This window comes from Cucumis melo, chromosome 7 (assembly GCF_025177605.1).
Source record: "Cucumis melo cultivar AY chromosome 7, USDA_Cmelo_AY_1.0, whole genome shotgun sequence".
In the NCBI taxonomy this organism is placed as follows: domain Eukaryota; kingdom Viridiplantae; phylum Streptophyta; class Magnoliopsida; order Cucurbitales; family Cucurbitaceae; genus Cucumis; species Cucumis melo.
Genome location: NC_066863.1, coordinates 626,152 through 640,945, shown reverse-complemented (window position 1 = coordinate 640,945; position 14,794 = coordinate 626,152). Strand labels below are relative to the sequence as shown.

Here is a 14,794-nt window from a genome sequence, read left to right as displayed (position 1 = left end):
AAAAAATTCGAACGTTTGATATATGAAAACCAAACATTCAATATTCTTGAAGTTAGAAGTTTGGAAGAAAATTTGTATTTTTAAAGAACCTAAAGAACTTGAGGTTGAGGGGATGGATTAGAAATTATGTGTCGATTTGTGATTGATTCAAAATTTTTCAACCAACTATTAATGTCTCCTAATTTCTCATAAAGTCAATTCAAGAAAGAGTAGTTGAATAAATATAAATAAAACAGCAACACGTTTCAGAACTGGGAAACGGACGTTCTAAGGGACACTATCCATTGTTTTCCTCGACTCATTACGTGAAATTATCTTACGTAAACATAAGACTTTTGGCATTTCCATTTTTGACTGGAAGCATGAATCATCTTGTGTAGAAGAAATGAAGACTTTTGGTCACCATCTCTCTCACCAATCTCCACCAATTTTTAAGCTTCATCTCAACTTCTCTTCGACAAGATCGATGCAACGATATAATACAAGCTCTACAGGGTTTAAGGCACACTCTATGTCCACTGTAATCTCATCATAATCGGTCTTGTTCTCCGACATTATCCCCGTCACTAACGTCCGGAGAGGGAGAAGCCATTCGTTATAGGATTTCTGCAAATTGCTCTTCAACAAAACCCCAGTATAGTTTGTGTTTCCTGTTCCGTGGATTTTGATTATGATTCACAATCATCAATAATAATTAAACATTAAGAGTCCATACGTTCAAGCAGATTGTATTATCTCTAGTAGTAACTCAGATGCAAACTGTAAATACCAAAAGGCATTGATATTTAACATTCACCAGTGACATACCTGTTGCCTCGGTTATCAGCACGTAACGGTATAGATTGAGGGCCGAAAGAACCTGTAGTAACATTACAAGTTTTTAACTGAACAATATAGAAGAACCAAGATGAAGAAAGCCAAACACTTCATTTGTAATTTCTAGCCCAGTTCTCAAATACATGACACCCTTCTACAAGCTCCCCTGTCTTATCTATTGGTTCATGACAGACACGATGTAAAGCACATATGTACTTTCCATCTATTATTTTGCATTTTAAAGACCATAACTGCAATTATACGTAAGCATAGACATCGGTATCCACTAAAACTCAGTTTTAAGGATTGCATCAATAATAGAAACATCTATATGGATGTACTTAAAGATGGGAATAATTGATGAACAAGGGCGAAACTAGTAAAAATGATAACAAATCAATGGAGATATGGCTTTAGAAAGTAAAATGGGGCAGGCAAAGCGAAAAAATTACGAAAAGGCAAGAAAGTTTTGTTATATAGTTGTTTAAGTACCGCATCACTTTGCTCTGGAAGCACTGGAGGCCCCCCTTTCGGAGGCCTCAAAACGAGCTCCACCAATTCTAGGATACTTGGAGTGCAAAATGAAGGTTCTGAACGTGCTTTGGTATCAACTTGCAAACTGCCAGCTGCTCTTTTCTGGCAAAGCTCCGCATGCATTTCTCCTTTGACAAGATCTAAAAGAAGTCCAACCTATTTTAATGTTTTAACCATAAGGTCAGAGATGATATAACCAGGATGATCAATAACATTTAACTGAAAAGGGAGGCTAGATTAGGTTTACCATAGAGGGAGAGTCACTATTCATAATTAGAGCTCTAAACATGTCGAACCTTTGAGAATAGGGAATATCAGCAAGTAACTGGTTATGGTAGTTAGACATAAATAAGTTGATATTCTCATAGAAAAAATGCACCGTGTAAAAAAGAATTAAATTATTGAACTTAAGAAACACACCTTTTTAAATAAATCAAACCCATTCCTCCGTAGTGTTGCATCTGGTGCATACATGATAATTATCTGAACAGCCTGAAATGTAACTTGACCAACAAAGAAGAGTTTAGACAATCTTCACCACCCTAATCTATACATAGTAATAAGTAATAATAATAACAATAAAGAAGGTTGAGTGCTCAATATGGGATCTGAAGAACATGAAGTACTACCTGCAAAGCAGCAAATAAACTAGGCATATACGATATGTAGTCACTTTGTTTGTCATCAAAACTTTCAGACCCATGAATGCAGAGCAAGAAATCGATGGCATGTTTCTTTAGTTTCCAAGATAGAGCGGCAAAAGAGAGTATGTGCCTGAACATGCCTATAGCTTTCCATCTTTCAGTTTGTTTGGACGTCAGTTCATCTTTAAGAACATTAACTTTTTCATCTGCAGCCTGAGCAACCTCTTCAGAAATAAATCCCCAGAGAACTGCATGAATAAAGCAATAGAAAAAGGATGGGGAAACAAAAAAGAAGCCAACGATTTAGAACCTGACGTTTAAGCATGCAAGGACTCCTTTGAAATTAATGAACACAAACCTGAAAGACATGCACCGTGCTTGATGTAGGAAAAACAGGCCGTATAATCATCTTCATCCTCTAAGTACAAAAAATGAACAAGGAATACATGGATTTGTTAAAAATTACAAACTTGCTAGGAAAAGTAGCAAGGTTTACCTCCAATAATGTTATTAGAAATTTTGTCGATATCGAATCCAGTGATAAGACCAGCGTATGACAACCCACAGAATGGAAGAAAGGATGACAACTTTGAGACAAAAGGAAGACAGCTTGAAACTTCATGACTCATGCTGACTGAAAAGAGAGCCTGCATTTCAATCATGCATTTCAATCATGCATTTGATGTTTGAGAGACTAACCATATCAGCACCCCCAACTCTGAACACAACGAGAATTTAAGAGAAGGTGGGGAAGAGAAGCAAGACGTGACTTGATGAACAAACTTGGCAAATTTTCATTTGAATGGACAAAATACCATGATTTGCAACACATAGAGTCCAAGCAGAGAATGGAGCTTCTCCTGTACTTTGCCATCCTGTATCATAAATTAGAAAACGCTAGGGAGTCAACAGTAATTGATAGGCAAATCATTGGATGAATGAACCATAGCACACCAAAACACCACATACCACCAACTTTACACAAACTGACTGAATGGAACTGGCAATGTCCATCGCTCTAGCATATAAAGTGTCACAGTTCACATCCCCTTCACTTGTTTCAAAATCCACGGCTTTAAGTGCATTGAGAACAACAGGAACTGCTATTTTTATTTGCTCAAAATGACGCCTCTGAATGGAACGAATCACTGGAAATCAATTTGTCTTAGAAGATGCTACTTAAAAATATATTAAAAAGTTTGAAGAGAAGATAAATGTAACTTAAATTTAAGGCATCATGAGCAAGCCCTCTGGACAAATAATGCCTCACTTTAATACTAAACCAAAAGTGTGGTAAGGTGGAGGATAACTTTTATTCAGTATTACATCATGTGAGCCGAATTCAAGGATCCTAATGCCAGTGTTCTCCCACAATAGATGATGACCCAAAGATGGTTTTGACCATACTCCAGGAGGGATAGAAAGGGAACTGGACAAGGGAACACTCGTCCAGTGGGATGTAGGAATGTTGTTAGTAAGTTTGTTGGTCTGTTAGTAGTATTATAGCTGTCTGTGTTCTGGCTATTCTTTTTCAAGCTTGTATTTTGAAGAAACAGTAGTTTTAGGGTTGTGAGAGATGATGGGCCCTTTCAAAATTGCTGGGCTTATTGTGTTTGGGTTTTATTTCCCATTATCATTCTCATTGGCAACTAAAAGAATCGTGAGGAAGAATGCTTAGCTTACAGCTAGCAATCCAATCACCCTGCCCACAGAGATACTCAATGTGTAGTAATTACCTTTTGAGAGCCCACTTAGAAAAGGGGCAGCACAAGTGGCTGCTTTGGTCGTCTGCAAATCTAATGCCTGAAGCAATTGCAATAATTGTTAAATGAAGAACTATAATATGCAATTAAACCACCATGTTAAGCAAAAACGAGTTTGAAATGAACTTTATCTCCTCCAAAGAAGCCTATTAAAAATATCTACGAGCTGCAACTCAGTCATTACATGGAGTTATTCAGAATTAAAAGTGCAGTTCACTTATAAAGCACATTGCCCCAGATGCTTTCACTTGAATGCCATGTGTTAGAGGTAAACGTTTTATTGTTTTGCATCAACCTGCTAACTTGAGCAAGGTATAGATACAAGAGTGGAAGTTCTTTTCAATTTTATTTTAATTTAGTATTCACCTATGAGTCTGTAATTGTCTTGCAAGATCTCACTGAACAATTGCTCGACTGTACTACTAGTGGAAGATACAATAGTAATCTAATTATATAGATCATTATTTTAAAACAAAGTAACAGTTTTGGAAGAGCTGTACGCAGGTGGAAACAAGAAAACCCTACAGTTATAGACGTCCACCGGTGAACTAAAAAGTTGAATGCCAAAACATGTTGTAACAGCAAAGAAACCATCCAGTTATCACTATGAAGAATTTAATACTGATGTACCTCACAAAGAACCGAAAGCATATCCCGTGGACTGCACAGAGTAACGAACCTGTCAATAATGCTATCAACAATCTCCAGACATCCACCTACTCTTATAAACTTGGAAACTGCCTTTGGAAGATCAAATGAAAGAGTGTCAATAGTACCCTGCAACGTTTGTGGGCAGTGGTGTCAGCTGGGAAAACAGCTAAAGTGCAGCAAAAACCATAAAGATCAAATGGCAGAAATATCGATATGAGCTTAAAATATATGTATATATAGATATGGAACCTGGTCTAATGAAGGAGAAGATATAAAACGATAGATCTCATTGAGGACTTCAAAGGCATCACTCTCTGTATCTCCATTGTCCAACTCTGTTTCAGCAGCCTCTGAAATACAATCAAGGTAATTCACCAGCTCAGATATCAAGGCTTCAGATTGATGGGTGTCTCCGTTTTCAATCGACTTGAAAATAGACAAACAGATTGTTAAAATCCAGCCATTGTCAAAACAACTAAACGCAAAACATGAGTAGTCATGGACTCCTTCATCATGCTTCATTTGAAGAAACGAAATTAAGTGCAGATAATGGTGGCCCATGAAAACATTTACATGGTTCTTATCTATAAAAGTCACCATCACATTAAACAAAAGAACTTGCAGCCAGGTAAGCCAACTGCCGAAAAACTTAATTTCATTCAGGTTCATTGCCTAAAATCTTAAAAATGACAGTTTTAAAAGCATACACTTTCAATAACAAACCGAAAAAATCCGGTCCCTGGTGTCACTTAGTTAAATGGAGCAGCCAACAATCCGGAGGGGGGATGAAGTTTGAGCAGAGAAGTTCTTGGAGTGGAACTTCTAGGTCTTACCTTGGAGCAAGCCGCAAGTAATTCACGGAGCCGAAGCACTGAAGGACGATCATCGGAAGGCACGGTGAGTTGAAGTTTAGACAAACAGTGATCGTCGGCCTTCTCCATTGAAATGGCTTTCCTCCGCTATAAGTGTGACCTTGAGATTACTGCACAAAGTTCTGATAAATATACCGGTTATTCTCTGCCGCCCACCGGCGGTTCAAAGTTTCGGTCCGCCGTGCCTCTTCTCCGGCGGGGCGGAGTTTCTGTCGACTTGATGGGCGAAGAGGTAATCTCTTCCGGACGGATCTTCCCGGTTCGAATATATATGTATGCACGCAAATAAAGGAAATTTACCACATCGAAGAGCATACGCTTGGAAAGTTATATGTAAATTAATGGTATTTTGCTGTAATAACCAAAAAGAAAAAATTATGAAAATAGACTCAAATAAGATTATATTTTTTAAATACTAAAAATAGTAAATTGAAAAGCGGATAACTCATACTATGACTGTGTTTATTATATTTTGGTACTTTAACATCTCTAAAGTTATACCTATAAATGTTATGTTTCAATTTAATATGAAAATGAAATATTGTATAAACAATATTTTAATCGAGAGTGTATAAGATTAATTGAAAAATAATAGTGATTTTCTCTCAAATCTAAATAACACGATCGTTGTATTAAAAAATAAAAAATGTTCTTTTCATCCATAAATTGAGTTTTGGATAAGAAGAGAGAAAGACAGATAATATTATAACATAATTTTGTCACGTCATTTTTCTATCTGTCGATTAGATTAAGGTGTAAGTAACTTTCGAACTATTTTTTTAATATATAAAATTAAAGTATTTATTTTAGATTAATGTGTAAGTAACTTTAGAACTATTTTTTTAATATGCAAAATTAAAGTATTTATTTTAACATTTTAGAGACCAAATAAACACGAAGGAGAAGTGTATTTTCGAGAGCTACTGAGAAAGATAATTACTGTTGAGTGAACAATAATGTACACTTAGAGAGGATAATTACATAACTTGGGAAGGGGCAGCATAACGCCGAATCCAAACAGACCTCTCCACTGTCCTCGAAGCTCCACCAACGATCACACCAAAATCTCGATCGTCTTCTTCCCTTCCGTTCCAATTTTCGTCGAAGATCCCACAATGGAGCCCGATGTGAGCATCGAAACCGGCTCCATGATCAGAGTGGCGGTGCTTCCGGTCGGTTCAGTTCCGCCGACTCTACTGCGGGACTACTTGTCCATGCTTCTCCGTCATCAATTGATTCCACTTTCCGCCATAAGTTCTTTCTACACCGAGCATCAGAAATCCCCCTTCTCCCATCAACCTTGGGACTCTGGAAGTCTTCGTTTTAAGTTTATTCTCGGTGGAGATCCGCCTAACCCTTGGGAAGACTTCCAATCCAACCGCAAGATCCTTGCTGTTATTGGTATCTGTCACTGTCCTTCTTCTCCTGATCTTGATTCTGCTATTGACCAGTTTAATGCCGCCTGTAAGAGTTATACTTCCGCGCTTGTTGAACGATGTTTCGCCTTTTGTCCCGATGATTCTCAGGCAGGGAGTTACTTTTCTGCTGTTTCTTAACTTCGATTTATCCTTGTTCATCTGAAAACAGAATGTATATCTATGATACTCATAGATTTATTTATGATTAATTAAAGGTTTTGAGGATCTAATTCTCTGTTGGAATTTGCTGCAGCTTGAAGAAGGCAGCAAAAAAGGAGGGAATTTGAGGTTGTTTCCTCCAGCTGACCGGCAAACTCAGGAGTTTCATCTGAACACAATGATGCAAGATATTGCAGCTTCTTTGTTGATGGAATTTGAGAAATGGGTCCTTCAAGCAGAGTCTGCTGGAACTATTTTGAAAACCCCCTTGGATTCTCAAGCAAGTCTCAGCTCAGAGGAGGTTTATGTTTAGGTGTCCTAATTAATTGATTTCTTTTTCATGTTACAATTGTTGCTGGAGAAGCTATTTTTCATATCTTGATACGACTGTCATCTTCACTTTCAATTGGTATTGTACGTACATGTGAAAGGATGTTCTAAATGCTGCAACTTAATCATGTTTATTTAATGAAATTGCAGGTTATTAAAGCCAAAAAGAGAAGGCTTGGTCGTGCTCAGAAGACAATTGGTGACTATTGTTTGCTGGCAGGATCGCCAGTTGATGCTAATGCTCACTATTCTACTGCAATCGATCTTGCTAGGTTAACTGGGGACTATTTTTGGTACGCGGGGGCTTTGGAGGGAAGTGTCTGTGCCTTACTGGTACATTCCTCTCACTAGTATTTCTCTCCTTGTTTTTTCTCCAAGATGATGCAACATTATTTTCGTTACTAAAATAATAAGCATCCAGAACTAGAATGCAGAGAATTCAATGTATGAGGAAATTTCATTAGTGATTTCCTGTTCTGCCCACGTAGTTTTAGCAGCTATTTTCTATGATCGAAGTACAAACATGACTTCCAAGTTTGAGGCGGTTTAGAATATGTGTATACCTATGAACTTTTCTTTTTCTTCTGATCTCTTTGATGGATGTTTTATTTTACCGGAATGTAGGAGGGTGGAGAGCTACTATGGCCATTTTTCTTATGAGTTTAGAAGTCACTTCAATGACAGTTAGGATCAGTAGTTTGTTATTAGTTGATTACGCGATGAAGAATAATCCATCTATTGGACTTCAAAGATTCTTACAGGACCTCCATGTCATGGCATTGTGCATGATGCTATCATACTATGGATTGTTTCAAAATTGGGATATTATCATGGGATGCACTTCATTGTCGATGACATTGACCGAATTTGGCTGAACTTAATTCATTCAATTTGACCGCCACGTAGAAGGATGGTAGGAGTAGTCCCATAAATGCTCTAATTGTTGATAGGCCTCCCCTTGTATTTTACTTGTGGCCAGAGGTGAAGAGAGTAGTAGTTGTGAATATGTAGAATAAAGGGCTGCCTCTGGCATCCCAACCTATTTCAAAATACAAGAGAGACAGCTTAAATAAGTAGATCCTATAAGAGAGAGCTTAAATGTTGTTGATTTGAGAGCAAGAGGTCTTCTTAATACGCCCATCTACTGGACCTGTTTTGAGTCAACATAGAACGTGTTCGACAGAAAATCTGTTTAAGTTTCTAACCATTATACATGTAGGTAGCCAAATCCCTTATTTTGTCATTCGTTTCAAGATAAAATTAGCTTAATTGATGTATGAGTTTTTAAATCCTGTTGGTAGTCATGGGATGCTTAAAAATTTGGGGTGCTTGTGTTTTTATGATGTATTTTTGTTACATTACACTTTATACATGTGATTTCAGATTGATCGAATGGGTCAAAAGGATTCAGCTCTGGAGGAAGAAGTCAGATACAGATACAGTAGTGTCATTTTGCATTACAGGAAGTCGTTTATACAAGATAACACCCAAAGGTAGTTTGGGGTTTTTTTTAAAAAAATAATTTTTTAATAAATTAAAAAAAGAATATTTTGGCAAATTAATTAATTGGGTATTGTTAAAAACATTCTCCTCTCAAATAATTTATTCAGACAGTTTTATGCAATTATGTTAAATATTGATGTACCTAGTTAAGAACTACACGAAGACTGAAATCTCCCACAATTGAGATTGCCTAATGGTATTAGGGCCTGTGCAGAAATAAATGAAATTTCAGGGGTAGGCACCTATGATTTTCTTTTTAGGACGATAGTAAGAAATTGTGTTTCTTTGTGAAAATCTTTTGTTGTTCTTGTTCTAGTTTGAAATTCACTTTTTGCAATTCAATTAACATATATGAATATTTTCATGTATTTTTTTTCATGATTTCCTTTCATATATTTGCCCCTTTAACATTCTTTTATTTTTTTCTCTCTTCATCAGGGTTTCACCCCTAAGTTTTGAACTTGAGGCTACTTTGAAGTTGGCTAGATTTCTTTGCAGGTATATTTTATGATTTATGCACTTGAATACTGAACAAGATACCGTGTATAGGTGACATCATGGGTGACCTGAAGTAAAAGAATCAAGATAAAATGTTATCTGATTACAAATAATACATTGGCTATTTGTGTGAATCTGTGTGTGTGGATCTCTTCCAGAACATGCATCTCTGTATGTTTTGAAAGTTAGTTGCCCACTAAAATAAAATTTACACTAAAAATTATTAGTTCGTATTTTAACATAGAATTAGCTTTTTTCAGTGATAACTACTTGCATATTAATTCATATCCTTTACTTTACTTGTGCAATAAATAACTTTATCTACTCTTTCGAGGGGTTTGATTTACAGGAGTGAGCTGGCTAAAGAGGTTGCAGAGTTATTAACCAGTGCAGCAGATGGTGCTAAATCTTTGATTGATGCCAGTGATAGATTAATATTATATGTTGAAATAGCTCGTTTATTTGGTTCTCTTGGTTACCAGCGGAAAGCTGCTTTCTTTTCGAGGCAGGTTGCTCAGTTATATTTGCAACAGGAAAATAGACATGCTGCTGTTAGCGCCTTGCAAGTCTTGGCCCTGACAACAAAAGCTTATCGTGTACAAAGTAGATCATCTGAGATGGACGATTCTTTCTCCCATGTGAGTATTACAAGAGTTATATGACAAGATCTAGTTTGTTTTTCCATTTTTTGTTCTTTTTGTTTTTGATAAGGACGTTTCATTGATTAAATGAAATAGGAGAAATACCCACACCTATAGGAAAGAGATCTAGTTTCGTAACTCCTCTGACTTTTGTGGGTAGGCTTTTGCCTCGTGTTTCCACTTTTTTAGTGGAACTTTCTCTCACGTTGCTGTGTGTATTGGTATATATTTTTCTATCTTCTCGATAATGCTATGAATTTAGTACAAACACAATCTGATTGTTTGACTCGTGAAGGATATAAACCCTGCCTTTTGCTTTGATGGCTGATTGTGATGTATTTGGTTTGTTTCTAGTTGCTGCAAGTCCTGTCTCTTAATGGTGCAAGCCTGCAATCAGATTGTTCTCTGAAATTCTCATTTCCAACTTCAAACTTTATGAAGTTTTTTTTTGGTCAATTTAATTTACCATGTATATAGTCTTATTATTCTCAATCTTCAATTCTATTGTCATTCACTTGTTGCTCATCTTATATTAAAAATATTCTAGCAGGTCTAGTCAGTTCCCTTAGTTCCCTTTGGTTGAAGTCCAACGTCAGTTTTCATATTGGTTTAATTAATCTTTCCAGTTTCCTCTTTCTCCTATATCTTGATTTAATGTTTTGTTCTGAACTGACTTGTTTAACTACATTTTCCTTCTTTTCTATCCTTAAAGAATAAGGTAGGCCTGAGTAATTCTGATTCTGGAAAAATGCACCATCAGTCATTAGTATCTTTATTTGAGTCTCAATGGAGTACTTTGCAAATGGTTGTATTAAGGGAGATTCTACTGTCTGCTGTCCGTGCTGGAGATCCTCTTGCTGCATGGAGTGCTGCAGCACGACTACTTAGATCTTATTATCCTTTAATAACACCAGCAGGGCAAAATGGCCTAGCAAGTGCCCTTTCAAATTCCGCAGATAGGTTACCATCAGGCGTTCGCTGTGTCGATCCTGCCTTACCTTTCATAAGGTGATTAGCCATTTTAATACTTGTACTGTATGAGGAATAATCATCTAATCTGTTGTATCACACACATTAACCATTGTGATAATCACAGACACACACAAAAAGTTCGATAAGTTACCATCAAATATGAGTGCTTATCTGAAAACGTTTATACCACCTGAACAGATTTCCTTGATTTCCATTTATACTATCTGAGTGCTTATCTGAAAACATTTATACCACCTGAACAGCCACCTAAACTGTACTCAATTATGCACAACCTTGAATTTGTTGTTAGTTAATTAATGATTAACTGGTTGTTCTAGGTTGCATTCCTTCCCTCTCCATCCTTCACAATTAGACATTGTAAAACGCAATCCAGATAAGGAAGACTGGTGGGCAGGATCTGCCCCTTCTGGACCTTTCATTTATACTCCATTCAGCAAAGGAGACACGTCAAATAACAACAAGCAGGAAATGGTTTGGGTTGTTGGCGAACCAGTGCAGGTCTTGGTGGAATTAGCTAACCCATGCGGCTTTGAGTTGAGGGTCGATAGTATATACCTCTCCGTGCATTCGGGAAATTTTGATGCTTTTCCAGTTTCTGTGAATCTTCCTCCCAATTCATCGAAGGTGGTTACTTTATCTGGTATTCCAACTTCAGTTGGGCCAGTGAGAATTCCTGGGTGCATAGTACATTGCTTTGGTGCAATAACTGAACACCTTTTCAAGGATGTTGACAATCTACTCAATGGAGTAGCTCAAGGACTTGTTCTTTCTGACCCATTCAGGAGCTGTGGGTCCATGAAGTTGAGGAATGTATTGGTTCCAAATATATCTGTGATATCATCATTGCCGTTGCTAGTTTCACACGTTGTTGGTGGTAATGGTGCCATTATTCTCTATGAAGGTGAAATTCGTGATGTATGGATACATCTGGCTAATGCAGGTACAATTCCAGTTGAGCAGGCACACATATCATTATCTGGAAAACACCAAGATTCCGTTATTTCAATTGCTTTTGAAACTTTAAAATCTGCTCTTCCTTTGAAGCCTGGTGCTGAAGTGATCATACCTGTGACCTTAAAAGCTTGGCAGCTTGGGGTGGTTGATTCAGATACGGTTAGTGGCAAGAATGCATCTGCAAGCATGTTAAGGCATTCCAAGGATGGCAGCAGCCCCACTTTCTTAATACATTATGCAGGTATTTGCTTCTGATAGTTCTTCCTTTCCATTATTGATCACAACTGATGTTTCATAAAATTGTACTATTCGGATCTTTTCTTTTCAACTTGTACTTCGTTGACCACGTTCACCCATGCCTTCCTTGAACTTTTTGTGCACCTAATCCAGGTGGGACCATCTAAATTATGCTCCTCTTCATATCTTATATCCATGGTTTATGCGTGCCCTTGTCTGTCATTAATTCCTTTAGTTAAGTTCATTATCAAGTTAAATTCTACGCATTGCATGACACTCATTCTCATGAATATCAGTCCAAGCATTGGTTGTTTACCTGTCCTTCTATTGTGTGAGAAATGAGAATGAACCGTCAAAATAGTGTAACGGCACTCAATGATCCATTTCCTAGAAGATTTCCTGTTTATGTTGATGGTATATAATCATTTATTTTGCTTTCTAGGGCCTGTGGCAAATCCTGGAGATCTCCCCAATGATTCTGCTATACCCCCTGGTCGACGCCTAGTTATTCCGCTGCAAATCTGTGTTTTACAGGGCTTGTCTTTTGTGAAAGCTCGATTGCTTTCAATGGAAATTCCAGCACATGTGGGTGAAAATCTTCCTAAACCAGCTGAAGTTGATAACAACTCTACAGAGCCACCAGTTGATACTAAAAGCAAGATTGACAGATTGGTGAAGATTGATCCATTCCGGGGAAGTTGGGGTCTTCGGTTTCTTGAACTTGAGTTGTCTAATCCAACCGATGTATTGTTCGAAATTAGTGTTTCTGTCCAGGTTGAAAACTCATGCCAAGGGGAAAACACATCTGGTGACCAAAACGTTACCGAATATAGTTATCATAAAACCAGAATAGACAGAGATTTCTCTGCAAGAGTGCTAATCCCCTTAGAACACTTCAAATTGCCTGTTCTTGATGGTTCATTCTTTCGGAAAGATATTCGAGCAGACGGAATGGCCAATGCCAGAAATTTGAGCTTCTCAGAAAAGAATACGAAAGCTGAACTAAATGCTTCGATCAAGAATCTAACATCTAGAATAAAGGTCAAGTGGCAATCAGGACGGAATAGCTTTGGAGAACTAAACATCAAGGATGCTATACTCGCAGCCTTGCAGTCGTCAATGATGGATGTATTATTGCCAGATCCATTAACTTTTGGGTTCAGGACAGTTAGCAATAGTTTAGAAAGGAAAGAATCTGATCAGAATCTTCACTCCGTATCTCCCCAGAGCTCTTTGGAAGCACATGAAATGACTCCTTTAGAAGTTATTGTTCGTAACAACACCAAGGAAATGATCAAAATGAGTCTTAATATAACATGCAGAGACGTAGCTGGTGAGAGTTGCGTTGAGGGTGCGAAATCAACAGTCTTATGGAACGGTAAGTTACTTCTCTTAAATCACCAATGAATCCAAAAGTTAAAATTAATGGATTACGGTAAATTTATTTACATTAATACTTTTGATAAGTTGTTACTTTATATCTTCATTCATAATGAATTGCATTTAGATTTTATTATATTGTAATTAGTCTATTTTCTTTGAACAAAAGCTTCTGCTACTTGCTCCATCCAGTCTAATAATGTAAAACTTCCTTCTCTACGTCTTTCTCCCTCTCTCTCTTTTTGACCTTTCATTGTTACTTTTCTTGTAGGTGTATTAAGTGGGATCACCCTGGAAGTGCCTCCGCTTGAAGAAACTGCACATTCTTTCTCATTGTATTTCCTTATTCCCGGCGAATATACATTGTCAGCTGCTGCTATTATCGATGATGCTACAGACATACTCCGGGCTCGTGCAAGAACAAGTTCACCCGATGAACCAATTTTCTGCTGTGGACCTCCATACCACCTTTGCGTTAACGGTACAGTGTGAGTTCCTTCTTCTTTCATCTGTATCAATCGGTTATCTCATTATAGCTGTTTTTCGAGGGAATTATTTATCTCCCAGATTACAGGAGCCAAGCTTTTATTCGGTAAGGCATGAGTACATCGACAAATTCTTTTCCATTCTTCCGTTTGTAACCTTTGTGTCTTGCTAAAAGAGGGGGAAAAGACCCTGTCCAATCTTCTTGAGTTGTTGGATGGGGTTGTCATTAGTTACACTTTGCACATTGAATTTCTCAATCTCCGAAAAGAAACTATTGAGTTGTCATTCTGCTTTAATATTGTCCAATTTCACACCTTATGGTTTCTTTTGTTGTACAAATTGATTCAGGGTGTTGATTCCTATCATCTTAGTAGAATCACATAAACAGGTTAATGGTAGATTCTATTCTCTAATAACATTTTCTGGCTGATTGCTCAACCACCAAAATTTACCAAATACATTGAGATGAAATATTACTACACTATATTTCATCTCAAATAATTATGTTTTGAGAAGTTGTTTTGTAACAATAATGATAAATTATTATTATTTTCGAGGAAAACAACGTTATTGTTACAAATGTTCTCGCAATCAACACCAGTCAAGCAATGATCACTACTGCGATGTCCACATTCAGACTCAAACCAAGCTAGAAAAGAGTCGCACCCTATAGTTCTCAATACTTCACTTTGTCCTATCATCACAAGGAATATTAATAAAATGAAATCGAGACAAAACCTCCTTCGAAATCTAATATTTTCCGCAGCAAATGTCAAACCATACCTCAAATGGTGAGCCATAAGTTTATAATTGTTGTTAATTTTCAGTATTTTGTGATCTTCTCAAAGATTGTTACAAGCCCTTTTTTGTCAATGTTTTTGTAGATCTCAAAAACTTCTTGTAGAGCAATACAAG

The 14,794-nt window shown here is 37.1% G+C and overlaps 2 protein-coding genes across 4 annotated transcripts; one reads left to right on the top strand and one right to left on the bottom strand.

The window, feature by feature from the left end:
• Window positions 1–113: 113 nt before the first annotated feature.
• On the bottom strand, window positions 114–5,629 carry LOC103493774 (aberrant root formation protein 4). Of its 3 annotated transcripts, none has more exons than XM_051087802.1 (14): window positions 5,242–5,629; window positions 4,658–4,834; window positions 4,388–4,534; window positions 3,731–3,797; window positions 2,964–3,142; window positions 2,810–2,869; window positions 2,491–2,641; window positions 2,353–2,403; window positions 1,980–2,242; window positions 1,771–1,842; window positions 1,598–1,675; window positions 1,309–1,506; window positions 808–859; window positions 114–650 (listed from the first exon to the last, which is right to left on the bottom strand). In XM_051087802.1, exons 1-14 carry the CDS (start codon window positions 5,347–5,349, stop codon window positions 439–441), a joined length of 1,815 nt encoding a protein of 604 aa, XP_050943759.1. In that variant the 5' UTR covers window positions 5,350–5,629; the 3' UTR covers window positions 114–438. The 3 variants fall into 3 exon arrangements, with proteins under 3 accessions (XP_050943759.1, XP_008452883.2, XP_016901309.2); XM_008454661.3 differs by having other exon boundaries at window positions 2,353–2,412; window positions 5,242–5,626; XM_017045820.2 differs by having other exon boundaries at window positions 2,353–2,412; window positions 4,658–4,758; window positions 5,242–5,621.
• Window positions 5,630–6,263: 634 nt separating this feature from the next.
• On the top strand, window positions 6,264–14,175 carry LOC103493775 (trafficking protein particle complex II-specific subunit 120 homolog). Its single transcript, XM_008454662.3, has 10 exons — window positions 6,264–6,806; window positions 6,952–7,158; window positions 7,338–7,520; window positions 8,571–8,680; window positions 9,129–9,188; window positions 9,538–9,826; window positions 10,542–10,837; window positions 11,140–12,017; window positions 12,456–13,391; window positions 13,665–14,175. The coding sequence occupies exons 1-10, from the start codon at window positions 6,396–6,398 to the stop codon at window positions 13,883–13,885; spliced, it is 3,591 nt and encodes a 1,196-aa protein (XP_008452884.2). The 5' UTR covers window positions 6,264–6,395; the 3' UTR covers window positions 13,886–14,175.
• The last annotated feature ends 619 nt before the right edge of the window (window positions 14,176–14,794 follow it).

What these genes read in the sequence shown, in the direction of transcription:
- LOC103493775 (XM_008454662.3), top strand. Translation starts at nt 6,396, where the DNA reads ATGGAGCCCGATGTGAGCATCGAAACCGGCTCCATGATCAGAGTGGCG. An exon ending in CAAGTCTCAGCTCAGAGGAG is followed by an intron (nt 7,159 to 7,337) that starts GTTTATGTTTAG and finishes ATGAAATTGCAG; the next exon opens with GTTATTAAAGCCAAAAAGAG. An exon ending in TTTCTTAATACATTATGCAG is followed by an intron (nt 12,018 to 12,455) that starts GTATTTGCTTCT and finishes TTTGCTTTCTAG; the next exon opens with GGCCTGTGGCAAATCCTGGA.
- LOC103493774 (XM_008454661.3), bottom strand. Translation starts at nt 5,349, where the DNA reads ATGGAGAAGGCCGACGATCACTGTTTGTCTAAACTTCAACTCACCGTG. An exon ending in TGCTTTCGGTTCTTTGTGAG is followed by an intron (nt 3,798 to 4,387) that starts GTACATCAGTAT and finishes CAATTGCTTCAG; the next exon opens with GCATTAGATTTGCAGACGAC. An exon ending in GCTGATAACCGAGGCAACAG is followed by an intron (nt 651 to 807) that starts GTATGTCACTGG and finishes TCCACGGAACAG; the next exon opens with GAAACACAAACTATACTGGG.